The sequence below is a fragment of the Leptosomus discolor genome, chromosome 2 (assembly GCF_034619465.1).
Source record: "Leptosomus discolor isolate bLepDis1 chromosome 2, bLepDis1.hap2, whole genome shotgun sequence".
Lineage (NCBI taxonomy): Eukaryota > Metazoa > Chordata > Aves > Leptosomiformes > Leptosomidae > Leptosomus > Leptosomus discolor.
The window spans coordinates 48363962-48389291 of NC_141392.1; the positions used below are offsets into that span (position 1 = coordinate 48363962).

A 25330-nucleotide genomic window follows, 5' to 3' on the forward strand; every position below is an offset into this window, starting at 1 on the left:
GCTTCTTTCTGTTGGCTCGAAAGGTAACACCAGGAGAAGTTACATAGAGGTGGTGGGGCAGATGCCGTGTGGATATTGATGTTCCCAGGGCACCAGCACTTGGAAGCTACAGCTCCCCATGCAAAAGGAGTGTGTAGCCAGCTCTTCAATAAACAAACAAAAAACCCCATGCTGGTATGCAGGGAAGCTAAACAGGTTATGTGAGGCCTACGGCATGTGTTGTGAGGTGTCTTTTTAAGTGCTAGGGTTTTTTTAAGACTGAGCTCTCCCCTAACCCCAGCATCCCTCTGTTCCACTCCTGGTCTTTTCCTGTTGCCTCTCAAGGGAAATAGTAGCATTGCCATGAGGCTTCTTGCAGCATCTGGGAGAAATTAAGCGCTAATCTTCTGCACTGTCTAAATAGTTAAAACTTTAAAATATACTTGACTAACCAAAGGAGTTAATGGGATGTTCATGGCTGCCAACAGGGCCTGAGCTCAGCCTCTTGATAGGACAGGACTTACCTCTGTGGAATTTCTCAGGGCTCCTAGCCCAAAATGGGCACAGGGGGAGAACAGATTATTGGTATTCACTGTTAACTTCCCTGCAGAAAAGGTAAGTATCTTTCACAAAAAAATGGAGAGGCACTGGTTAATGCAAAATAATGGCTTTTAGTGTAACAATGACTCAGAACTGATTTGACCCAGTATTACAGCTGTGATTTTGTATTCCCGTTTTCCCTGCACTGTAAATAATGCCTATTGTAAATCTGCATCACTCACCGGAACTGTGTCAATTTTTTCCTGACTGGAGACCTGGCCCATTATTTTTTTGCAACAATGTGCATCCTATATTTGCTTAAATATGTAAATGTGCCAAGCTAGTTTTGCAGAGTAGGAGTGCTTGAATGTTTGCGTTTCTGGTGACTGCTTAATTTGAAGTGAGATATTTACAGCGTAAACTTTCAGTTTCATTTGAGGGCTCTTAAAAGCTGAAATTGGGAGAAATGTGTAAATTGCGTTCCTGCAAACTAGCTGGGTGTCCAGATGCATTTCTTGGGATTGCAGTGCAGCACACTGGTGTGTTATGCCAGGTCTGGTATCTGTACACACATACCTGAGGGAACCTTTTAAGAGAAGCTGATACGATATATATTTAAGCTCACTGACAGCACTGAGACGGGATTCATGAACACATGTTCAGTAGCTGCGGGTGGATGGGTGCATGTGTGTGTGTGCTTCTAAGCCAGCTTCTCAGTACCTTTCAGTTGTCCTTCAGCTGAGGCCAGTGAAGCAATGATAGTTCGTACCTGCTGAGTATCCATGTTTGGATCCATGGATCTGGACACATTCTTCCCTGGAAAGGCAGCCATCTGTGCATTTCTGTACTGTCCTTTACAGCACTTCTCTGAGGTGGCACAATTTGGTGCCCTCATCTCTGTTAGAGATGCTTGTTCTCAAACCAGAGGCAGTTTTAGCATCTGGCAAAAGATGTCTAAGTTTCACCGCTAATCCAGTTTAAGGAAAAATAACCCCACAACGCACATAGGGCTGGGGAGGGAAATACCTCTTTGTTTTTGTAGATGGAGGCTTACACTGCAGGTTGACATTCCAGCAATATTAACTTCATTAAGGCAGGAATGCAGCACTGCATTCTTGCACAGGAGGGAGGACTGGGAGGATGCTGGGCTGGGGAGGGTTGGGATCCCCAGGGAGAGCTGATACATCAGGGTGTCCTCCTCCTTCAGCCTGGCTTATTCTGGGATTTATGTGCACCTCTCAGTAGGCATGATAATGACCTGGAGTCCCCATGCTTGGCATCTGGGCCTTCCCACAGTCATGTCTCTAACCTAATTAAGACGACAGAGATAAATAGGGGCTGTGGGTAACTGTGGAACTGCTCTGTCATCCTTTTCCCCTTTCTGTCCCAGTATCCATATGTGATCAGATGGCTCAGAGTGTATCTCTGTATTTGCTGTTGCCATCTTTCCCTCCTGGCTGAGGAATAATTCACATATTTCCCTAAATGCCTCTGGGCACAGGGTAGTTCTTGATCGAGAAGGGAAAACTGCCCCCACAGGTTGTTACAGCCGTACAGATTCCCTGTCCTCTTTACAAGATGGCAGCTGAACACCGTGGTGCTGGCAGAACCGATACAGGCTTTACTCAACATCGCTGTGCTATGAGGAGCAGCCCAAGTCCTGCTGTGGGAGCCCATAGTGGAGTGTGCACCCTGCCCTGGGACTGCTGAAGCCTGGAGAGGGACTGGGAACTGTGCTTATGTTACCCAATTCCTGTCACTTGCTGTGCAATTGCTTCCTAAATGAACTTCTATTTACTTTTTAAGAAAAGCTTTACAGAGACTCTTATCACCTCGACAGCTGACAAGGGACAGAGACAAGTCCAAGAGATGGACCAAACCCATCTCTCACTGACTAGGACTTCTATCAACCTTTTCAAAGCAACGTTATCTGATCTCAATGGACTTAGAGAAGCAAGGGTTGGGGCCAGCATAGTGCCCCAGATGCCCTATCTTGCAGGCATAAGTGAAGAGACGGGTACAAGATGCAGTCTCTGTGGTGCTAAAACCTCTTCCTCTCCTTGTTGAATTAGCAAAACAACTTCTGTATCACCTTGTGTGCTATAGCACTTTCATTCCCACCACTAAAAAATTCAGAAGTTCTGGACAGCAATTTCAACAGTGCTGTTAAATGTCAAGCAATGTGGTAAACAGAAGTGTATTAGAATCACAGCTGTAATCAGTACAATGCAGGAAAGACCACAGAGATGGAAACAGGACTCTTGGGGGGGATTGTCCTCTTTTATTTTTGTCTAATGTTACTGGTATTTTACACAAGGCTTCCTGTTAGTGTGGTGTGTGGACCAATTCTGGCTAGCACCAGGTGTGGTTTCTCTCACTTGACGTGGGGGCTGAAGGAGGTGGCAATAGGGTGTTGTTTTGCTTGCTTGTTTTTTAAAAGCTTGCAAAGGAAGTATTTGCTGTATCTGCCCCTGTAAGAAACTGGAATGCTCTGGGAGGATGGCTGCAAGGTATCTCACAGGCCCCTTGAATACCTGCTGTAATGCTGGCCTCTGCCAGTCCTTCATCTGCTGTACAGACATGAGTGCAGGCTCTCATTTGATTGTAAGTTTCCATTAGAAAAATTTCACCTCTGTTCTCCCTTTCCTTTTTGTTTGTTTGACATCAGAAAGCAAAAACCAAAGCTTGGAAGTCTGGGCTGATCTTCAGGGCAGGAGGTTGTTTTGTGAAGGGTTTGGGGATTTATTTTTTTTCCCCTTAATTTTCCCTTTTTTTTTTTTTTTTTCCCTGCCTCTTTCATGTCTGAGGAACAAGTTCTTCAACTTGACACTTGTGTCACCTGTCATAACACTTTCCTGGGCAAGACCAAAGGGTAGAGGGACTGGTCATGTGAACATGCTCAGATGGCGTTGCTGCTGAAGCCTGAAACACCCGTCAGGTCTTTTTTTTTTTAAGAGACTTGAGAAGACTTAGGGAAAAATCTTTCACTGGCTGAGTTGTTTGGATTTGGTAACTGGTAAGCAGTGTTAACAAAACATTGGCTTTGAAAGCAGCCCAAAGCTCTTTCAGGATGATGTGTTCAGGCGGTCTCTTGTTCACCCTCACCTGGGTGGAGAGCAAGCCCTGGTTCTTTGAGGCAGAGCAGGTTTTCCTCCCATAGAGCATTCATCTTTTCACTCTATGAAAGAAGTTGGGTGTGAGCAGGAGATGCCAGATCTTCTGAGGAGGACATTTGGGTTTGGTCCTCTTCCTTCTCACCATTTGAGAGGATCCCATTCATATGTAGAGGATGAAACCTGTCAAATACCTGACTCTGTCCACTTGCTTATGCCACGCTGGACCATGGTGCTACATGATGGCAGAGTGGAAGTTGGGGTAGGGCTTGCTTGTTTAATAATAGTAAAAACCTGTATCTGCTAAACTGACAGTACAATTAGCTTGGTAAGATGATGTTTCTCTTCTGTGAGTGGCTTCTTGCTTACGAAGCAAGAATTCTGCATTTCTGGCTAAGGTGTTTGGGAGACTTTAGCTCAGCAGTTCTTGAATCAAGGCGTAGCTGACCTTCCTTCCATACTGTCTTAAGTAGCATGTGTACTTAAGAGACTCGGTGCCCTCTCTTTTCCCTGCCCTATCTATTCCCTGGTCAGCTTTGTTTTAAAGTGTGTTGCTTGGAAACAACTTGCATAGTTGTCAAATTATTTAATGAGTAAGAATTTCTGATTCTTTAACATTTTTCCTCTTGTCTTTCAGATAATGAATATGTTTTTATAGACCTGGAGCAGAAGCTTAGCAAATACTTTTCAAAGGAATGGAAGAAAGAGAACACCAAAGTAAGACAGAAATTTAATTTTAGAGGCTACTGCTTTGGTATTGGACTACACAGTGAAATGAAAGCTCTTAAACTAAGGTCCGTAAAGCATTTCTTGAAGATGGTCTGCAGAATGCTGTCCAGTGAGCAAGACACAGTGACTCTTGCACAGCTATAGAATTAACTAAAAGAGCTAAAACAGCCCCCTACACAACTTCACCTGAGCAGTAGTAGCCACATGGTTACTGCTTAGCCACTACAGGAGTGGAGAAGGTCAGTTGGTCAGTTTTCCTTTTGAACTTGGCCAAGCCTGTGAAGAGTCCGAAGACATAATTGTTGTCCTTAAGCAGAACAGCCTCAAATGGCCTTTTGTGACTTGAACCTGATATGAGGGAGAGGGCTGGAGCTGCAACTCTTCCAGAGTACATGCAAAAGGACAGTGGAGTGAGAGGAAGGATATTTTGTTCAAGAAATCTTAGTTCTTTAAGGCTAGCCAGCCCTGTCAAGGAAGGGAAAAACTATGTGAAATAAAGACAAGCCTATGTAATTGTTTAGTGCTGGTCATTCAGACATGATAATGCCTGTTTGTGTGTGTCATTATTAGAGGAGCCACAGTCTAGAACAAAGTGTAGTATGCAATTACATTCAGATATCTTAATTAGCTCATTATGAGTTTTTCCATCTTTCTTAAGGGTTTTCTTTTGCAGAGTAGGCATGCTTGCCATTGCTGCTGCTTAGAGAAGTTTGCAGATGACTAGTGAGGTTCAGGGATCTCTCTTACCCCATACTGCTTCTCCCAAACAAGTAAGGATTACTTCAAAGACAGCTGCCAGTCATGCGGAGGGCTATCTGTCCAGCCAGTGAGGGTTCCCAAGGCAGCAGATGTTTCTGGTCACCTCAGGATGGGGTATGCTTTGGGGTTGCTTTGAGGCTGGATTCTTGCAACACTTTTTAAGTCAGGGTAAGTGTCTAACCTCTGGTGTGAGGTGAATCATAAAAGGCTGAATGAGTTGCCATTGGCTCTCGAGTCTTAAGTACTGAAGTTTGAGAGGAGTTGGGCTATTGGCCTGGCTTAACAGACAGGGATTTAATTCCTGTGAAGAGGTTTCAGGTGGAAAGCCCAGTCCAGCTGATAAAATAAGGTGGCTATGGATAAGTTCCAGAAATAATATGTAAATATTTGTATGATGATCAAGAAGTTGCTGTCTGCATCAGATGTGAACAGTGTGCCACGTACCTTATCCTAGTGAGATGGGTCTGACCAGCAAAGCCTTGGAACTGCCTATGTGAGCAAAGTTACCTATATGAACATTAAAGAAGTGAGTAGCAAAGTAGGAGAGATGAGAGAATGAGCTAGTAAGATAAGATGTTCCTTCCCCCCCCCCCCCTTTTTTTCCCCCCCCTCTTCTTTCTCCTGTTTATACAAGCTTGTACGTCTGAAAGGTAGGCTGTACTTAAATCAACACCAGAACTCTTGCTGGTTTTCTTCTAGCAGACATCTTCAGCGTGAAGTAGACATCAGTGTCTCCTTTTGGTCTGTGGCTGCAGGAAGGTGAATAAACAATTAGCCCTGCCAAACAAAAGGCGAGGAGTTAATATCAGGCTGGTGCACCTCACCCTGGGGCAGTAAATGCTGAACACAGCAGCGCTCGTGTCCCCACTGAGTGATGTGGTGCGGCGCAGAGGTAGCTGGTTACTCCTAGGTGTGCCCTGGAAATGCCGCAGCCATGCCAGCGTGGCACGCTGCCCTGCTGCCTCGCCTGCAGCTTGGAGGGAGGCTGTGTTAAACCTGCTGCGTTCAGCTCTGATGCATCTGCGGCACTGCCAGATGCTGAGCTAGGTAACTCTGGGCCAGGCTGGGCATCCCCAGGCTACGCTGGGACTCTCTTGTACCTGCTTATCCCCCCCCCGCCCCGATCCAAAACCTTCTGCCCTCCCTAGGATGTTTTGCCATTCAGCCTGTCCAAATGCTTTATAACGCCTCATTGTTGTGAGCCTCCAAGACAGTCAGATCCCCCCAAAACTTGCCCAGATCTAAGGGTACAAAATGAAAAGAAGAATGGGGAGCAAGCTTGGGAGAAGAGAACATTACCAGATGGGCTAACAGGAATTTTGGATGCTAAGTGTTATTTAACGTGCCTTCTGTCTCTTCTCTAGGGAACAGAGAAATTCAGCCCTCCTTTCGTTGCGTTCTTTAGAGTACAATACTATGTAGAAAATGGAAGAGTAATAAGGTAAGTTCCCTTCTGTAGCAGTTGCTGTGTTTTAAATTATTCGCTGTGTTCTTAAATGGCAAGAAAAATAATGTTTCTTTAAGCTCGTCTCTGTGAGCTCACAAAAATAAGCTTAAAAAATCCGTTTGATTTTTTTTCCCTTTTTTTTTTTTTTTTCCTTGAAGACCTTCACAGACATCCTCACCCAGCCATGAATGTTTTCCCCCTGAATCATGTTCCTTTTCCCTAGGAAAACTGTGACTACTTTTCCATCTGTGTTTAGCGAGCAGGTTAAATGACAACAGTATCAAAATACAATTAACAGTCTTTTGCTTGCATCTTTTGGTTGTATGAAAAGCATCAGATGAATATACCAAAAATAGCTTTTTATACTCCAGAGCACATGATGATAATTTTGGACCCGGTTTTTGTATCTGAGCAGTGCTCTGTGAAGTCTACTCCTGAAAATGGACTTTTGTAAATGGACAAAACAAATTACTTCATAAGTTAGAGAGTTTTCCATTTGTAGTCCATTCACATGGAATATTGGCTGCACTCAAAACACCACCACCCTCACCCACAATACAGAACAAAGGATGAAGTAGTTAAAAATGAACAACTGACAGAGTTCATTTGCATCAGCACTTCTGGCATGGCTGTGACCCTGGGGCAAGCCAAGAGCTGGGATCATTTGGGTGGATTAAAATCTTTACCAAATTTTTGGCATTTGCTCTCGTCTTGAACAAAGCTTGGTGGCTTTTTGTTTTTTCTCTCTCTCTGTAGTCTTTCATTTTGAATACAGGGGAGTCTTTCTTCTGAAGTCTGTTTGGCTGTTAAGTGTTTTTTATTTAGTTTTGCTTTTAGGTACAAAGGGAGATTGCATATCATTCTACCACCCCCGATGTACATATCCTTTAGCGTCACAAGCGACTTTCTCTTGCACTAGTGATTTAATTGGTGAGGTTTGTGGAGCCATGCAGAGGTAGTTACGTGGCCCTTTCAAGCTATACACACACAAACTTTTAAAGCAGACTGTAGTGTCCAGCACCTCATCTACATGTACGTGTCAGCAGCCTGTTTCCCATGAGCTCTTACAGCTGGGGGGGGGGGTTGGGGGGGGTTGGGTTATCAATGCTACGCAGTAGTTATGCCTTATCAGACTATCCTTGTTTAGCCGCTTGAGGAAGAAGACAAAAACAAGCCCAAGGCTCCCATGTCTTTTGATCTACCTTGCAGGGAATTAGCTGTTGAAAAGTACCTTGGGCCTAAGGCAGGGTGAAATGAAAAAGCAGTGCCAGGTTTAGAGGGGAAAGGAGGACAGGTGTGCAAGAAACAGGACTGGGATTCAAGGGAGTTGTCTCTCCTGGCTGCTACAGGCTTTCCAGAGAAACAGAAGTGCTTGATGTAGTCAGTCTCCTGAACAGGTGTGACATGATTTTTCTTTCATCTGCCTTCTGCCCTAACTTCTTAGATCTCTTGCTGCTCAAGATAGAAGCTACCATTTCTGGTGTTTGTACAACACTTGGTGGGAGAAGACCTTGATCTTGGCCTGGTGTTCCCTGCACACGCAGAGCTGTATCGGGGTGGCATTGGCACGCATCAGAGATGTCAAAGTTTAATCCCTCCTCTCAGAAGGAAGATATGTTTGAGAAGCCTTATCTGAGCCTGAACTTTCTTTTCTTCTTCAAGTAAATTTGCATTTGTGTCTTACAGCGATAAGGTGGCACGGCAGCTCTACTACTGCCATCTCAAAGAGCAAGTACTTATGTCTCGGTGCAACCACAAAGAAGAAATCTATTTCTTGCTGGCTGCCTACAGCTTACAGGCAGACTTGGGCAACTACAGAGAGAAGGTCCATACTGGCAAATATTTTGAACCTCAGGCTTATTTCCCACAATGGGTAAGTTTCGGGGGAATCTTCTGTCAACAGATTGCGCGCGCAGCAGGAGCTATGTCAAGGTGGTACTGAACTGTAGCCATGCAACTTCCCCAGCTCCCACTGCAATGATCAGGCAGAGTGGTAGAGTGTCACCCTGAATTTCCCTCAGGAGATATCTTCTCTCTTTCCAGTGGATGTAGGTGCTTGTTCCTCCTGGGCTCACTCATTGGTGAGGTGGGTGGTGTGTACCCTTCCTTGGTGAGGAAATGTGTTTGTCAACTGAATAAGTCTGGCAGTGCGGCTGCCTTTGTTTAATTCTTCTATGACTTGAAGGGTTGTGAGTTTGCAGTGACACATCAGCAAGATCTGCACAGCCTAAGCTCTACAGAAAACCTCAGAGCCACGAAGCCAAGTCCATTGCCCTTTGTTCCTATCTCTGTAATGCTTACCTCTGGGATGGATAGACCCAAACCCGAAGGGGTAGTGCTGCCGTGCAGTGCCTCTGGTGCTTGCTTTGTCATTAATCTCTGGCTCAACTGCACTAAGAGAAAAGCGAAGGGCCTGGAAATGGGTTTGCCTGTTTGTTTATAAGCATGTGCACATGGGCTTGTGCCCTTCAAGACTTAGAAACCACTTAGAAAGCCAAGAGTTGGTTTAGTTGTCAAATGAAGGCAAATTAGCTAAGACTCTGCCAGAGCTGGTTACCTGCAGAGAGTTCACCACTTGTAGTGATATGTCAAGAAAACTGCTGATAAACAATTTAGTGTCCATAAAAATAGAAAGGGAAGGTAGCTTTGCTACAGAACATCACTGTAGTGTCTGATGTCTGCTGGAGCAGGATGTTCCCTAGGATCTGGACAGACCCTCCTCTGCAACCTGATTCAGTTGTGGAGCCACCTTCTCTGCTGTGACAGCAGATTTTAGCCCAGCTGGTGCCTTCGGATAGCTGTCAAAAAGCCCACATGCCTCTGGTAGTTGGCTGCTTATCTGTAGGCAAGTTGTCTCCCCTGAAAAGTGTCATTGTCTCCTGCTCTGGGGAGAAGATTCAGAGCAGTGACAGGGGTTGTGCTGGGGAGGCAAGGCTGGTTGAGTCTTCTTTGTGCACAAGTCCCAGCTTGCCGGCCTGGCTGTGCAGAAGTGCACCTTTCTCCCAGACAACGGGCCTTCAGCCCATGCCATTCTTTGCTATGGGGCGCCTGGCAGGAGGTAACTAACAAAGGGCTGGAAAACGTGCATCTCATGCGTGCCATTTCTGGGGCAGTTAAAAGTCTTATCACAGACTGTTGCTCATCTGGCAAACATTGCAAAGGCCAAGGCAAAGCTTGGCTCAACTGCACTGAGCCACAACCCCAAGCAAGTATGTGGATGATTTATTACATCATTATAAAGAGCAAAATCTGGCAGGCATGGGGACGCTTCTCTCCCTGCCCCCGGGCTCCCGTGGGGAGATACTGAGCGATCTCCTTCTCCAACACGATCTCTTCCTCCAACACATGCTTGAGATCATTTGGCCAAGGGCTGCCCCAAGCCTTGTACTAGTGAGGAGAGGTGGTGCTGCCCTGGGGTGATCCACCCAGCTTTGAACTGTGGAGCTGGCGCATCTTCTTTCTGCTGACGTTGCACAGCTGATGGCATCGGTGTTGTCCCCCACCAAGCCCAGCCTTCCTCGTGGGAGGGCAAGCAGAGGAGGGCAGAGGTGTTACCAAACAGAATAAACAAGGGGCTTAATATAAAATGGAAGTGGGAACTGGGTGGTGATGGGGTCTGGCTTTTTTGAGACAGGGCAGGCCGTTCCTGGCAGGATGTTCTTGGGTACCTGGTGGGATCTAGTTTTAAATGCCCCCAACAGTGGGGGATTTTGTGAAGTGAAGTCAGCCAACACCCCTCTTACCTGCCACTGCTGCTCCAGCCTGGAAGAGGCCAGTCTGGCACAGGCGGGGCTGGGCTGCCCTGTAGCCTTATACAGAGAGGGCATGTGGACAAGAGCAGATGGCCCAGCGTGGGTTTCTCTACTGCTTAGCAAAGCCACGTGCCTGCCAACCACTCCCGACATAAAAAAATACCTTGAGATAGTGTTATCCACCTCTTTGAGGTTGGAAATGCTAAATAAGCCTAATGTGTAGTTTCTGGTCTTAAAAGGACCACCTAGCATTTCTGCAGTGTCTGGAGATGTTGCTGTTGATTGTGTTGGCATGCAGAGCAGTATTTGTTATCTGCCCATAAGCATTTATGGATGCCAAGAGTTAGGAAAACTAATTCCAGTACTTAAAAATGAAAAGAGCTGACACAACCTCTGTAGTCTTACTCTCTTATGATTTTGCCATCTAGGTTCTGTTTGGAGACATTGATACCATCTGGGCTGCTTTAAATGCTTATCCTCCAGGGAGGTAGAGGTGAATGTGGAGTAACATCTTGAGGGACCATATGAACCTCCTCCAGCTCCAGTCTCTGCTCTGCTGTTGATCACAGCTGCCTCCCATGGGGATCGCTGAAGAGCTGCTGACCTGTTTGTTTTCTTTGTGGTTTAGATAATTGCGAAGAGGGGGAGCGACTATATCTTGAAACATGCCCCAGAGATGCACCGAGAACAGCAAGGGTTGAGCGCTAAGGAAGCAGTGCTGAAGTTCATTAAGGAGTCCTGCCTGCTGGAAGATGTGCCCGTCCACTTCTACAGGCTGCAGAAGGTTAAACAAAGAGCTTCTTATTTTGAACTTCTCTGCCATCGTTAACTGGGTGCACCATTGCGTTTTTCACTTTCTGTTTATCGGCGGGATGGTTGCCTCTGATTCAGAGAGGCCAAACAAGCCTAAAATGTTCAGCCAATGAAGCCTGTCACCACAAACAAATCTGTTGCTAATATACAGGTATAGCTGGAATCTAGTTTTGTTCTTGGCCAAGAAACTGACCACAGGAATGGAAAAACTTAATTTTTGTCCCTGCCTGTCAGTAGACCTGCACCAGGGAAATCAGAGAAGCCTTTTTTGTTTGTTTGTTTTTGTTGCAGTCCATTGAAATAGTGACAAAAGGTCAGCCAGCTTTCACACAAGTGCAATGTAATAACTGAAGGTGACACAGAGTCATCCTGACTCTCTTACCCCCCTCACCCTCCAATCCTATCAGAATGGTTGGTGGTTTTTTAGCTGTATGTCATTTTTTTGGATTCCTGGATTGTTGCTTGTCCCTGAGTCTTGGACTCCTTACCCAAGCCTGCTTAAACAGAATGCACTTCATTTTCACGTGCTAAGAGAGTTTAGGTCTAGAAACTGGACTGAAGAGAAGTTTTGTGTTCCACTTCAGTGAGTGAAACCTGCTCATGCAATTACAAATGGCTTGGACTTTTTTTTTTCCAAACGGAGATACTCCACTTTGTCAGACTTGTAATTAAATGTCTTGGTTGGTTGTGCTCAGAGGGAATTACGTCTGGGAGGTATCCATGTCCTTTGACCAGATCTAGCAGTTCTCGTTACTGGAGAAACATGCATTTTCTGGAGGAAATACATTCCAATTTGGTCTGTAGTCCAGGCTTAGTTTAAATTCCTCACAAACCGTAGATGCTCCCCTTGCCTCTCCTCTGTCCTCTCTGTTTTGGTTCTAATGCTGATAATGATGCAGTCATAAGAGAGCTGGTTACACTTGAATGCCGTAAGAAATCCAGCTGTCAGGACATGATACAATTTATATCTAAAAGCACTAGGGCTGTGGAATTGGTTGCTCTTAATATCCAAATTCCTGTCCTAATATCCAAATTCCTGTCTGACTTGAACTTACACTTTGTGCATTGCTAACCCCGTCATGTGTTGTTTTATCCACAATGTGCTGCTCTTCCTGCTGTGTAATGCTGTTGTCTTATCTCATGATGAGACATCCTCCTCCTAGGTGACATCTGGGTCACAAAACTCCCAATCGAGCACACGGGTGCCAGGTGAAGGTGTCAGTGCCCTGGCTGCCCTGAGATTTCAAAAGCAGTCACTTTTGTCTTACACCCTCCTCGTGGTTGCTGCTGAGGTTGGGAACTCAGAAAGAAAACACAGCACTGAGCCCCGTATCCCCTCCAAACCAATATTGATTTATGAAGCTTTTTGGCCTTAGGAGGCAGAAAGCATTTCTTAGTGACTTTAAACTGGAGACATGAATGGTGCCAGGAGCAAAGGGTGAGGTAATGTGATGGCATGAGTCTTGCATCTTGACAAGCGAGATCAAGGGAGAAAGTTTTGATGTAAAGTTTGAGCTCTGTGAGCCCATAAATTTTTACCCCAAATTTTTCTTCCTTCTGCTGCTCCTAGCAAGAAAATTATGTCTTCCCCTCCCTAACTGCCATGCCAGGAGAGAATGAAAGAACTATTTTATTATATTTTTGGTCTTCAAGCAAAGGAATGTCATTGGAGACAAGAGTATGTCATATCAAGATACAGCATGAGGAAAAGCAAGGCAGTATTCCAGCCCAGCCACGAACATTTAAAACCACCTGCTCCCAAAATTGAGATCAAAAGGTTAGGAGGAAAGTCCCTGTAACTCTGGGCATTGATTATCTCCCTCCCGGCCAAGGGACACCTAAGGTCCAGCAAGTCCCCAGATGGGAACAGAAGTGCTGTGGCAAGGAGAAGACATCCCTTCTGTTTCGGGCTCTCTGTCACCTGGAGAGCAGGAGTGGTGCATGTTCATGGGGACAGCAGAGACAGCTTGTGGCAGTATGAGAGGTTACAAAGTACCTCTGAGAGCAGTAATTTTCCATGCCCTCAAATCACTAAAGCTACACGATTCCCTGTCTAGGTCAGCTAGGGCGTTTGCTGGTGAAATGCTTGAGTCACCCAGCATGAGGGGATTTTAGGTGTAGATATTTCAGGGGTCAACAAGGCAAGGTGCACTTTACAAACACAATAAAAAACAAATGAGCTGATGGCATCTGCCTGATGAGGACTCCTGCTACCTCTCCTGCAGTAGGTGCCAGAACAAGAGCGTGGTCTTTGCAGATTAACCTTTGACTCTGGGCTCTTCTGTTCTTTTAGGATAAGAAGGAGGATCGACCGACAGTTATCCTGGGCCTGACCCTGAGAGGAATGCACATCTATCAGGTAACAGACTGCCGTGAAAGCCTTCTGGTATAGCATTAACTCTGCCCAGCTCCCCTGTCCTCCCCCCACCCAGCTCCTCTGCCTCCCCTGCAAGCGCCAGGCTCTGCATATCTTGAATTCTTGGTTGTTTGCAAATTCTTTGCACATCGCTGACTCCACCCTGTACCTGCCAGTCCCCGTGTCACTCGAGTTTGATGTGTTGCAGGAGGTGAATCACGTTCGCCAGCTCCTCTACGACTTTCCCTGGTCGCACATCGGGAAGCTGGCGTTTCTGGTGAGTGTGAGGGAACAGAGACCATCTGGCAGTGGGCTGCCAACCTGGGAGCTGGCAAAGCTGTTGGCCTGCCCGCACTGCCGCGTCAAGTCCTGTCGCTCATGTGCATGAGACCTCAGCTATCTCTGGTACCTGTGTGGCTGAAAACGTGGTCTTGCTCATTTCACTGGCATCTCTCCTCTTTATGCAGGGGAAAAAATTTGAGATCCAGCCAGATGGTTTGCCCTCAGCTCGGAAACTGGTTTACTACACAGGTTGCCCCTTCAGGTCACGGCACTTGCTGCAGCTCCTCAGTAACAGCCACCGGCTCTTTCTGAATATCCAGCCAGTGTTGAAGCAAATCCGAAAACTGGAGGAGGCTGAAGGTACGTGACAGAAGAGCAGGTGACTTTGGTAGAGGAGAAGAGTACAGCTTTTTAGGCTCTGCTGTTGCTTCATAGTGGCTGCTCTCTAATTAATGGTGTTTCTGCCTTATCAGGAAGCCAGTGAGAGAAATAGAGGTGTTAGCTGTGTTTCAAGTCCGTTACTAGGAAGTGTTTATGGCTCCCACATGTTAGACTGATCAGAAAGTGTGTATGTGAGAGCAGTAAAGGGGGAATATCTCCCTTTAAGTAAGAGGAGATCCTCTGCGCTGCCAATTTGTGCACATTTGACACATGCTTCTGAGCGGAAGTAATTTGAATAAAAAGCTTTCTGTTGGTATAAGATCTTCTTGTGTTTGAGCAGCAGTACAAGTTGTGAGCCTGTGTCTTAATTTTTTGTAGTGCCCTTTGCTAAACACTGCACACAATTTAGTCCATAGTGTCTGACACTTAAGAGCTAGGAGTTGCAGGTGCCAGAAACAGCCTAAGAGCGGATCAGGACTCCCCAAATCTGTCTCTTCTGATGGGGTCCCCTCTCTGTTGGAAGAGTGATTTGAACTCTGACAGTCCCTGGTATCCTTCCAGGTAATCTTCAGTCATGTCATCACCTCTCAGTTTGCCCCCTTCCATTTTCCAGCTCTGCAAGCTGGGTCTCCTATAACTTCTCATCCTACCTCTCCCCAGTGACTGTTTTTAATGCATTGCATAGGTCTTCTTTCAGAGGATTATGCCCCCTTTGCTCTAGTCCTCTCCTGAATGCTTTTTCCCCCTACTTCTTTCCTGACTGCTGTTCCTTCCATTCTCGATTCATGCTTCCTGTCTTGTCTGGGGTTTGTAAGCCTTCGAGGTCAGTAGAAGTCAGCCAGCCTCTTGTCTGAGGAGACAGACTGACTCCTTCCAGGGAGAAGTCAGGAAGAAACAAGTTTCTGGTTGTTGCCCATCTTGACTAACTCTGAACTTACATCCACCTCTGAAGCGGCGATCACTGATTGTGTGGAATCGGTGCACCAGGCAAGGCAGCCCTTGTCTCCTCTAGCTTCGTTATTTCTGTCTTTCCCTTCAGTGAGGTTATAGAAGTGGACTTGAGCTGTGCAGGTGCAAGCAGTGGCATGTGCCAGTCACCTGTAGAAAGGTTCATTAATCAAGTGTGTGTGGGCAAAAGGCCCGAGGTTGTTTTATGTCTACTAGTGTCTCGTGGATTTCTTGACCACCCTCTCAGCACAATTCTCTTTAGGTAACAGGTTCAAGCCATGGGAGAAATAATAAGTCATTAATAAATGCCAGCCATGGGGATCCTTTTCAATGCACTCTTTTTAAAGACTGAGAGCTTAGGTTAGCTAAGTAATTACCTCTTTTTTCTCTTTTTTTTTTTTACTTCATTCTGGAAGCTACTGTTTTCTGTGTCATAACTGCCTCTACCTGCGTATTCCAGTTCAGAAGATGCTGGGCTTACTGCAAGTGTGACTGACTAATTCTTTTATGACCATCTGGGCATCCTAGTATCTGTTGAGCAAACAAAATACAAAACTGTGCCTGCGTTTGTTCAGTAGCTGCAGCAGTTGTTTCTTAATTGTTGGATTGTGCCAGTCCTGGAACTCACTGATTATTTTTGCTACCCTTCCTTTGGTCTTGCTTAATGTTCCCACTGGTTTCTTTCGTCTGTCTTCCTCAGAGAAGAAGCGCTACCGGGAGTCCTACATCAGCGACACGTTAGACATGGACCTGGACCCGTGCGACAAGAACTCACGCGGCAGCGGGAGTAGCGGGGGCAGCCGGAGGGATAACCGGCTCTCGCGCCAGTCCACGGGGAGTCATGGCAGCTCTCACACATCGGGCATCGAGGCTGACTCCAGGCACCGGGTATCGGTGGAAATGTCGGTGGATGAGCCCTTCAGCATTGACCGGGTGCATAGGAAAGAGAAATCCTGCAGCTCGACCATCAGCTACGGTAGCTCTGGCATTGACAGCGGCAGCAAAGGGCGGGCTGAAGATGACTCTCAGGATGATGGTAAAGAATTCGGAGAAGCAGAGCAACTTGTAAGCCCGTTCTTGCCTTCCCCTGCAGGAGAATGGGGAGTAAGAGAACATGAAGCAGCTTGGAGCAGAAGTGTAATGCTAACCCTTCTGCCTCTCTCTTCCTCCTAGAGCTTGAGCTGGCAGTAGATGAGCCAGAGGAGGTGCCTGTAGATGAGCCTTTAGAGGGAGACCAGTTAGAGGAGGCCACTGTGGGAGAATCTGTTGAATCTCTTCCTCTAGATGCTGCTAGCTGCCAAGGTGAGATGGCTTTCTGATACTGCTCAGTGCTTTTCTTTAGGCTTTAGCAACAGGCATAATCTGAGGCATCTGAAAATGCTGTAACTTCTTCAAAAAAAAACGCCAGTGCTAGTTACTGTCATACTAAGGCACGATTTGAAGTCAGCTCATCTGAAGGTTAAAGGCCAGCACCCTAGATTGTACAGTGCTGCTCTCCTCTGTGCTCCTCAAGGTCTCCCTTCTCCAAATTTGCCAAGTTTATACTTGGTTAATGACAAAAAGATACCTGAAATAAACCTTCTGTAGTGAAAGAATTTGTTTTAAAATCTTGTATACCACAAAACAGCCAAGGGGCTCAACCACAGATTAATGGGCTAGTTGCAGGAATTAATGGGTAAAGTTTTGTTGCTTGTGATACAAGGAATGCTAGACAACAGGAGCTGTCTGGCCTTAAGGCATACAGCCTTTATAGGAAAGCAAGATGGGTGAATATGGGACAAATCGGTGAGAAGCTGTTTTCTTGAGAGTCTTTAAACACTGATCCTTAGGGGCAAAAAGGAGTACTTGTAAGTAAAACTCCCAGGGTGCCTGCTGATGTATATTTATATTTATAGGATATCTCTGCTTGAATGTGGCCTGTGAGAACAACTTCCCTTTTCCGCAGCCCACAAAACCTCAAACCTGCAATGCTTTTCGCTTCCTCCTTCTTTGCAGCTATAAATCAGGAATCGCTGTCTGTGGTGCAAGTCACGCTCATAAAAATGAGAGGCCAAAGTGTGGAATCCCTTCACCAGGTAAGGGGGTGCTTGTCAGGAGGGTCTGTGTGGGCATTGAACCAAGGTTTAGTGTTGTGGAGGCAGCTGTAAATAGGGTGAACTTGATTGGTCTGGGTCTGACTGATTCAAATGGGGTAAGCAAAACCAGCTGTTGGCCAGCTACTGCTGTCAGGAATAGGATGAGAGCAGCGTTTAAGTCCAGAATAGTATAGAGAGGTTTGGAGAGACCAGCAGGGAAATCTTGCAAGCCAGCTATCATCTGCCTAAGGCTTCCAGATGGGAAATGGAAAATAAACCACTTCCAAATTTTCAGTGCAATACAGAGCCAAAGACCATCCATGCAGTTTGGATATGGGTTGCAAACTTGATCATCTTCCTGCTCCTGAAGCCAGAAGAAGCTCACATCAGAGCAAAACCAGATGCTCAAACTCTAATTACTATCATTTGTGTGATTATACTATGTGTGTGCTGAAGTCTTTGCTGTCAATGTTTTCTTTTCATCAGACCCTAGAGAAAAGGTGACTATGTATGGTAAAATATGTCATAACTTGTGCTTGGAAAAAGCTTATTAAAATGTCTTTTTTAAGGCCAAACAATATTTCTTTTCAAAGTATATCTGTACCCACTGCGATAAAATGTGTAGATTGTTGGTTGTTTGTGGTGGGTTTTTTAAAAACAAACATCAAACAACCAAAAACCAAGTCTCCACCATTTCTTCTGTGTCTGAATCCAAATTAGCCTTATCTGCTAAAAGAATTTTAAAAATGTGTTCATCATTTTCCCCTTCACTCCCTGAACTTTTCTGAACAAGGACTTCAATCACTTCTTAGGACTTTTTCTTTTTTTCTCTTTTCATGCTTCTTCCTGGACCTAGTCAAAACTGATAAGAAATTTTCACTGATGAGCAAAATAGTGTGTAAAGTGCTGTAGGAGATTTAAAGGAAATCTTGGTTATTTTTTCCTAATCTGAAGACAGTGCAGTACAAATCCTAATGAACTTATTCCTATATTTGAGTGGAATGACTTAAAAGTGCAAGGCAGGGAGTGAGGATCTTGCTTAAAGCGGTGTTTTAATGTTAATGCATTTACCAACACATGCTTATGCTATTAATTGATCAGGAGGTATCTGTTTCATGAGAATGTTTCTGATCAACACAGAACTGCCTAAGCAATTGCAAAGACCTGGCTGCCACTTCTGCATGACATATTTGGTGCATCTTTGGAAAAAAAAAAAAAAAAAAGCCAAAACCTTCCTTACAAGGCCACTGACTACACGCTGCAGGACTGGGTTTCCCTAGCTTTGACCAGACCATACAGTGTGTGCCCACTTCTGGGAGCACAGCTGAGCCAGTGCAGTGTTTCCGCAGGGTAGATTTTTTAATTCCCATCCTGTGGGAGGGAATACTGGGAGGAAACTTTCTGTGTTGCCAATAGAAGTATCTTGTTTTAAAAGTGATATTCCTGAAATCAGCCTTAATAGTAGCATTAAAAGCTGATTATGAAGAGCTAGAGCAAGAAAAAACAGGTGGGGAGGATGGAAATGTCTCGAATGCTCAGTAGATCCTCCACAGAGGCTGAGTCAGTACAGCTTGTGTAGCAAGATGCTGCCTCAGGGAATTGCTGCTGGTTTGTCGCTCCTGTTCTCTTCATTGCCGAACAATGTTCTGTGGATGAAACTCTGTTGCGCTTAGTGAATTTTGGACACCGTAACCCATTAGTTTGCCTGGTTGCCTTCCGAACCTTTCTTTCAGATCATTAGACTTTCACTAACTTGGTGTGTTCAAGCAGGTGGGGTAATTGTTTGTTAATGTGCACTTTGCCCGTTTGAGGATGACTGCACGGATCTGCCAGGAAGTGTCAGGTCATTCAGGTGTCAGTACTTGTCAAGTGTTTCGTCCACCGTAGTGGACACTGAGGACACAGTGCAGACAGATCAGGATCTGGCTCAACGTGGAAGGGCAGCTAAATGCACTCGTGATTTCTTAATGGTTCACAGCTTCTTCATTAAGCCACCATCCTTCAGGAGGCTGGTGGGGCTGTTTTGAAGGAGTGGAAGAACAATTTTGGAAAACTTGTAGCATGCATAGCCAGCATCCTTAGGCTGTGTCTGAGCTCATCATTTTTATTTGTGTGTGTCTTACTGAACTGGCAGGTCAGATCTCCCAAAAGCAGGAGCTGCACGGACCAGCACAGCCAGAGTTTGGATGACATCCGCCTTTACAAGCACCGGCACCCGCCACTAAGTGCCACGCTGTCTTCAGACACGTCCCACAGCTACACATTTGGCTGCAGCCTGGAGGATAAGCTGTCTATCTATGGCTGCGTTTATTCCACAGCGGACTGCAAAACCAAGTCTGCGCTTTACGGGAAGCGATCCATGAATTGCCTCTCCTTGGATCTTCTGGGAGAGGACCAGCTCCCGGAGGAGTTTGTGGTGTAATGAGATTGGAGCTTTTCCATACCAGGAAACAGCTCATCATGGAAATATATACCTCATTAACACATGTGATGTCACTCTGGTTCTTGCAGGAGCTTGTGAGCAGCTTTGTTATTCAGCTCTGTTATCAGTAAGTGACATCACTTCTGCAGACCTGACTACAGGGCAAATCAAGTGGAGTGTAGCACTTAACGTTGGCGTCCGTCTGAGCAGAAAACAGAAGTGACCTGCACCATTAGCAGTGACACAACCAACATAAAAACCAAAAAAACAGTGGACCAAAACTGACTCTGAGCTAGGAAAGCAAAAACTGTGTCTAAACAGATTTATCAGAAAGAAATTTAAAGTATGTGTCAGTTGATCTTCCTGCCGTTCTCTTGTGGTCCATGTATGTTAATGCTAGTGTACAGATAGTTTGGTTGTCTTGAGTTGGTGCTGCTGCAACACTGCCAACAGCTGTCAGGCCAGGATATACTCTGAGCACATTTGGAGGGCTGTGTATGGAAGTGTCTAGCCTGTTCCTGTTGTAATGAACACAAGTTGCCTATCTGCTTTACTGGGAGCAAGACCTGCTCTGCCAGGAGTTTATTTCTTTATTTTTTGTTGGGGTTTTTTTTGTTGTTGTAAGCATCCAGCCAAATACAATGTGCTTTCTTCTTTCTATTCTTTAATGCAACAAGTGGAACTGTCTCTCAGCTGTCTACTGCTGTCATGATGCAGATTGGTAAATAAATGCTTATATCGTTGGGGAGATGGGGGAGAGGATAAAGCAAATGACTTGGCTGCTTCTGAGAGTACAGGAGTCAAGTTAAGAGCGTTAATTGACTGGCTCTTGAAGACAGGAGTGTGACTGGAGTATTTGTCCAGGCATGATCACCCCTTACTTTGAATCGTTCTTTTATGTTGTTCTTTTCTTTGTTTTTAATAAATCTGTTCCTTTAGTTTTTTTTTCCTCTGCTTAGGAAGCAAGTGTGGACTGGAAAAAGTCGCTTTGGAAGGACAGAGTGACTGTGTCCAACTTAGTCAGGGATAGGTCATGCAAATGAATGTGTGGTGCTGCAGGGCTGGTAATGGTGGAAGCATAGGGTGTTTGTGTGCCAAACCAAGGGTACTTGTTTGGTGATTTTGAGTGGTGGAGCTGGCTGTGCTGGCTCTCCCTAGGAAAACAATGATAATTATGCTGTTTGATTCAAGCATTTGGTGTGGAAGGCATCCTGCTACCTTGTTACATCCAAATAAACGTATGTTTGTTTGGTTTCCTTCCCTGTCTCCCCCCAGTACCTCTTCGCCTCATCAATTCCCAGCATTTGGGAAGCTTGTACTTACAGGCGTGTGTAACCTGTACCCAGCTTTTGACAGCCTTGCAGGTGGAAGGAGTCGTTTTTTGACAAACTGTAGAAGCAGCCTGATTCTATTCTGCTGGTTGAGGAAGCGTGTGTTTATGCGGTATTGATCATTCAAAAGCTGAAGATAGCCGAATTCTGGAAAGGAAGGAAGCCAGACCATGATGAGGAGGGTTTTCGCTGCTGCTTTGACAGAGGGCTTGCAGGCTCTGGTAAATGGCATTCCTGTGAACTGTTAAAATAGCAAATCCGTGAAGTCTGACATCTCACTGTTTCTATGCAAGTGAGTGTGGTGTAGAGACAAGAGCATGCAGGTGCATCTGCATTTACTGAAGTGCCGTCAGCGGCTGTGCATCCTCTGAGATGAATCCAGCACCAAACCCTAGCTGTGGGTTTGAGGAAAGAATAATGGGCACAAGCTCACTGTAGCCACGACTTAATCGACTGTGCCCTCTTTGATCACCCTGTTCTTTCTTTTTGTAATGAACAGTTAGTAGCGCTGTGTTCATCGTAGCCTCTTTTTCTTTCTTCCAAGCAAAGCCAAAATGCCTTTGCAGAGTACTTGGGGGTGTTTACTGTATCCAAAATAAACTCTTCCAAATGGATCTAAACAGGTAAAGGAGACCTGGCTGCTTGTGAACAGGCCAGCCAAGCCTCCCACTGTCGGTCAGTCCCTGCTACCTAGGGCCTGTTTGGCTGGAAGCCGTAGGAGACTGGCACGGCTGGGGTGCAGGAGGCCAGTGGTTGTGCTGCAGGGAGCAGCCTTGTTCTTGCAGCTGCCACGGAGCTGGAGGGATGGCTCTTACTGCAGCGATGCTCATCTGACGGTGGAAAAGGTCAGGGGGGTCTGGAGCGACAGCCCTGCTAAACTGTTGCTCTCCCACCAGTGCAGGCGTAGAGTGGCTCGTGGTTCTGGCGATGGTCGTTAACAGGAAAAAAGCTCAAAATCCCCTGGGTGTAGCTGTTGGGAAAAGTGTCATAAAACATGGGTGTGCACCATGTGCTCACATCGGTGCATGCTTGTCTCAAAGACAGTGACATTTGTACCTGCTTCAGCCTAACCACCTTACTGCAGTGTTCATTGCCACCGAGCAGCTTCGAGTTTCTTTTTGCAGTTACCGAGCGCTCCACGGATTTGGTGAAACGCTGTAATCCTGCTGTCCCTGGTTACAAAGTACACCAATGCCTGAAAACTGTAATTGGCTCTTGCATAAGCATCCACTGCCTTGGGTACCTGGGGGGTACGTGGGGGTTTCTTGTATTTATTCATGGCTGGTGGGGAAGGCAAACTCTCCAGGTCTGACCATCTTCTCTCGGTGGTCTACGCAGCTCCTCCCAGTACATAAGTTACATACACGTACGAAGGGGAGACCTTTGTGTGTAGACTGAGAATGAGTTGATGTCTTACAAGCACTGTGAATATCTATTATGCAAGTTTTTGTATTCATGTGAAAAAAACCCTATTCCTGCTAGTCATAGCTTTATTTTTTTGTTTGTCATCAGATTTAGGAGGTCTCTCACTTTTGGTTTGGATTAGTTTGGTAGAGGGTAGCGTGTAAGCATTTATCAGCTGATGTTAGAAACTAGCTGCCAGTATTTGTACATATTTGTAAAATACTCATGGTATAATCACTCTATTTTAATGGTAAAAGCTTCTCCTTTCCATGAAAGGAATTTCTTGTTTAAAATAAAATATAAATAATTATATGTATACCTGCAATAAAGTATGGATAGAAAAAAGTAATTGTGTATCTTTATAATTTTTTTTTCCCTAGAAGGGGTGTGTCTCAGTGACATCTTCCATTTGAGATAGGTAGGTTGTAGAAGCTAATTTGCTGCCTGACTGCAATCTGTATGAGCTTGGCTTGTGATGGCAAACCCAGGGGCACTGCAGTCACTGGAACAACTCCTTTTCTTCCCTGCTACTTGGTGGCACAATGCCAAAGTGGCCTCTGTCAGTCATTGAGGACCCAGTCGAGCAGGTTGGAGTCAGCGGGAACACTAATCGGAGCTGAATCTAACTGAAGAGACAAGTTAAGCTGCTCGTGGTGGTTAGTCAAGAAAACTGAGCGTGCAAACTCCCAAGGGTGTAGAGAGATCCTGTCAGCATCCTCCTGGGGGCTGCAGCCGAGGACAGGCACACCAAACCACACGACGCAAAGTGCTGCTGAAGAGTGCTCTGCCATAAGTCATGTAACCTGCCACGGATAAAGGAAAGTTTTGCTTTTCTTGGGACATAAATCTATGAAGGAGTGTTGTAGTATAACTATTCACATCTCTTCCTAAAGAAGCTTGGTGACTGGGGCTCCCTCATAAATGTGTGGGGTTTTGTTTGTGGGTGTTTTTTTTTTCCTTTGCTCTGGAGATGTTATGGGCCACTAAAGCTAGCATTCAAAAAAAAAAAAAATTCTAATGTACTTTGATATTATAGTGTTGCCCTTATTGTCATGACTTCCCCCTGGTACCTGCCCTATTTCTAAATTTTCAAGGACTTGCTGGAAGGAGGTGGTTTGGTTACACATGGAGCTTTCTCTGGAGGTAAAATTAAGTAACAGACAAATAGTAAGTCACCTAAATCTGAAGGGTTTTGTTGCTTCTCTTTGTTTCTTTGCTTGGTAAGTAATAGCACCTTCTTGCCTGCTAGGGTGGACTGCTGCTGACAAGAATATACGTGAGATGAGTCTGTCTATGAAGATGGGCCTTCTTGTGGCACCAGCGAATCCTGCATGGGCTCAGTAAAGTGATACAGAGTGGGATGGGGGAAATGTTACTGCACTGGATCTGTAAGGCATGCCAAGTGCGGGAGCTGCATGGAGGTAAGGTCTGAAGGGGTGTGCTAAAGCTGGGGTGTAAAACACCCCAGATATTTTTGGTGAATTGAGAGCAGTTCCTTGGTGGAATTCCTGGCAGTGAGGTCTGAGACGGTGAAGGCTGATGTGGTGTTTTAAGAGCCCGAACACTTTTGGGCAAGAACTGCTCATAAAGTCTCACAGTAGTGGGCAAGCTCCCTGACATAGCTCCTTGCCCACCACACAATCACTATGTGTAATTACAATGTAATTACCCCTCTCTGACTATGGTGTCTCCTGGTCAGTTTGCGCAGGCTTCTCCCCCTAGCTCTTCTTCCTCATCCTTTCTCCTGTGCCTCTGCAGCTGCCTCCGCCTGTACCTCGCAGCCCCTCCTGTGAAGGCCTGCCTCTTCCCTGGGTGTCTTCCCGGGCTGCTGGTGCCCAAGGACAGGCCCGTGTCTCTCCCGGAGGCCCAGCAGCTGGGGTGAGGAGGAGGAAGGAAATAGACATGTCCCCTTGAGGCTGCTCCCGGCCCTTGGCGGCGGTGGGGTGAGCTGGGGTATGCTCCCAGAGAAGCCGGGGTGCGGCTGGGAATGGCCGAGGGGAGCTCGGCCGCGGGCGCGCCGCCTGCCCTCACCGCCCCCGCCTGCTGCGCCTCCCGCCCCCCCCGGCAGGCACCGTTTCTCCCCCTCACATCAACAAGGGGGCCCCGAGCCCCTAGGCCACGCGTGGGGCTGCGCGCCCCCTTCCCGGAGGGACCTGAGGCGCCCATGTAGGGCGGGAGCCGGAGGGAAACGCCCGGAGCGGCACTGCGCTCCGCGCCCGCGGGCCGGGGCCGGGCCCTGTGGCGGCAGTGCCGGGTCGGGGCGCGGGGCGGCGCCCGAGGAGCGCGGCGGCCGCTGCCCCACGGCCAGGTCTCCCCCCGCCGGGGCCGGGGCTGGGACGGGGGTGCTGGCAGCCGGCCGCCCCGCGCTGCCCGCTCCCGCCGTGGGTGCCGGCCGGGCCGAGCGGCCTCATGCAGAGCTAAGGGGGGGGGGGGGGGGGGGGGGCTCGGTGGTGCCGGGGGCTGAGTCCCCTGCGGCAGCGGAGGCACCTCGGGGTGCCGGAGACCGGGGTGCCGGCTGCCCCCGGGGCACGGACACACGCCTGGCTGCGAAACGGGAGGAGCCCGGAAGGCCCCCGCAGGCCAACTGGCCGGGAAGTGGGTAGTGGAGCGAGCAGACCCCAAGGCGGGCTGTGGCTATGAGGTGCTCACGGAGACCCGCACTAAAAGCTTATTAAGTGGTCCCGACTCCCCGGGGCAGCATGTCTGGTTCCTGCATGGAGGGTCAGACGCCCAAACTGCGCTGGGGACAAAGCTGCTCCTTCTTAGCCTCTGGGAATTCTCTAGGTCTGAAATGTTGGTATTAATTCAAAAAACCCTCCAACAAGTCAGATTATGGAAGACAAGCCCCCCCAGTGCAATACGCTCCTGGGATGGGAAGTCCCAGCAGCAGGGACAGTTGTAACCTGAGCGGCTGTAGCTGAGGCAGCGCGGCCATGTGCCTGAGCTGTGCCTGCGGTTTCCTCCGGTGTTCTGCATGGGGCATCGCTAGGGACAGGACG

General features: G+C 46.9%; 1 protein-coding gene across 1 annotated transcript in view; it reads left to right on the forward strand.

Moving 5' to 3' along the window:
* FRMD1 (FERM domain containing 1) overlaps positions 1-19596 on the forward strand; it is a 31141-nt gene extending 11545 nt beyond the window's left edge. The window contains exons 3-13 of the mRNA XM_009954062.2: positions 4270-4349; positions 6485-6561; positions 8254-8440; positions 10948-11103; positions 13426-13491; positions 13697-13765; positions 13956-14130; positions 15800-16135; positions 16273-16401; positions 17095-17174; positions 19309-19596. Of these exons, the coding sequence (XP_009952364.1) occupies positions 4270-4349; positions 6485-6561; positions 8254-8440; positions 10948-11103; positions 13426-13491; positions 13697-13765; positions 13956-14130; positions 15800-16135; positions 16273-16401; positions 17095-17174; positions 19309-19596 (1643 nt within the window). The remainder of the gene's footprint in view (positions 1-4269; positions 4350-6484; positions 6562-8253; positions 8441-10947; positions 11104-13425; positions 13492-13696; positions 13766-13955; positions 14131-15799; positions 16136-16272; positions 16402-17094; positions 17175-19308) is intronic.
* The last annotated feature ends 5734 nt before the right edge of the window (positions 19597-25330 follow it).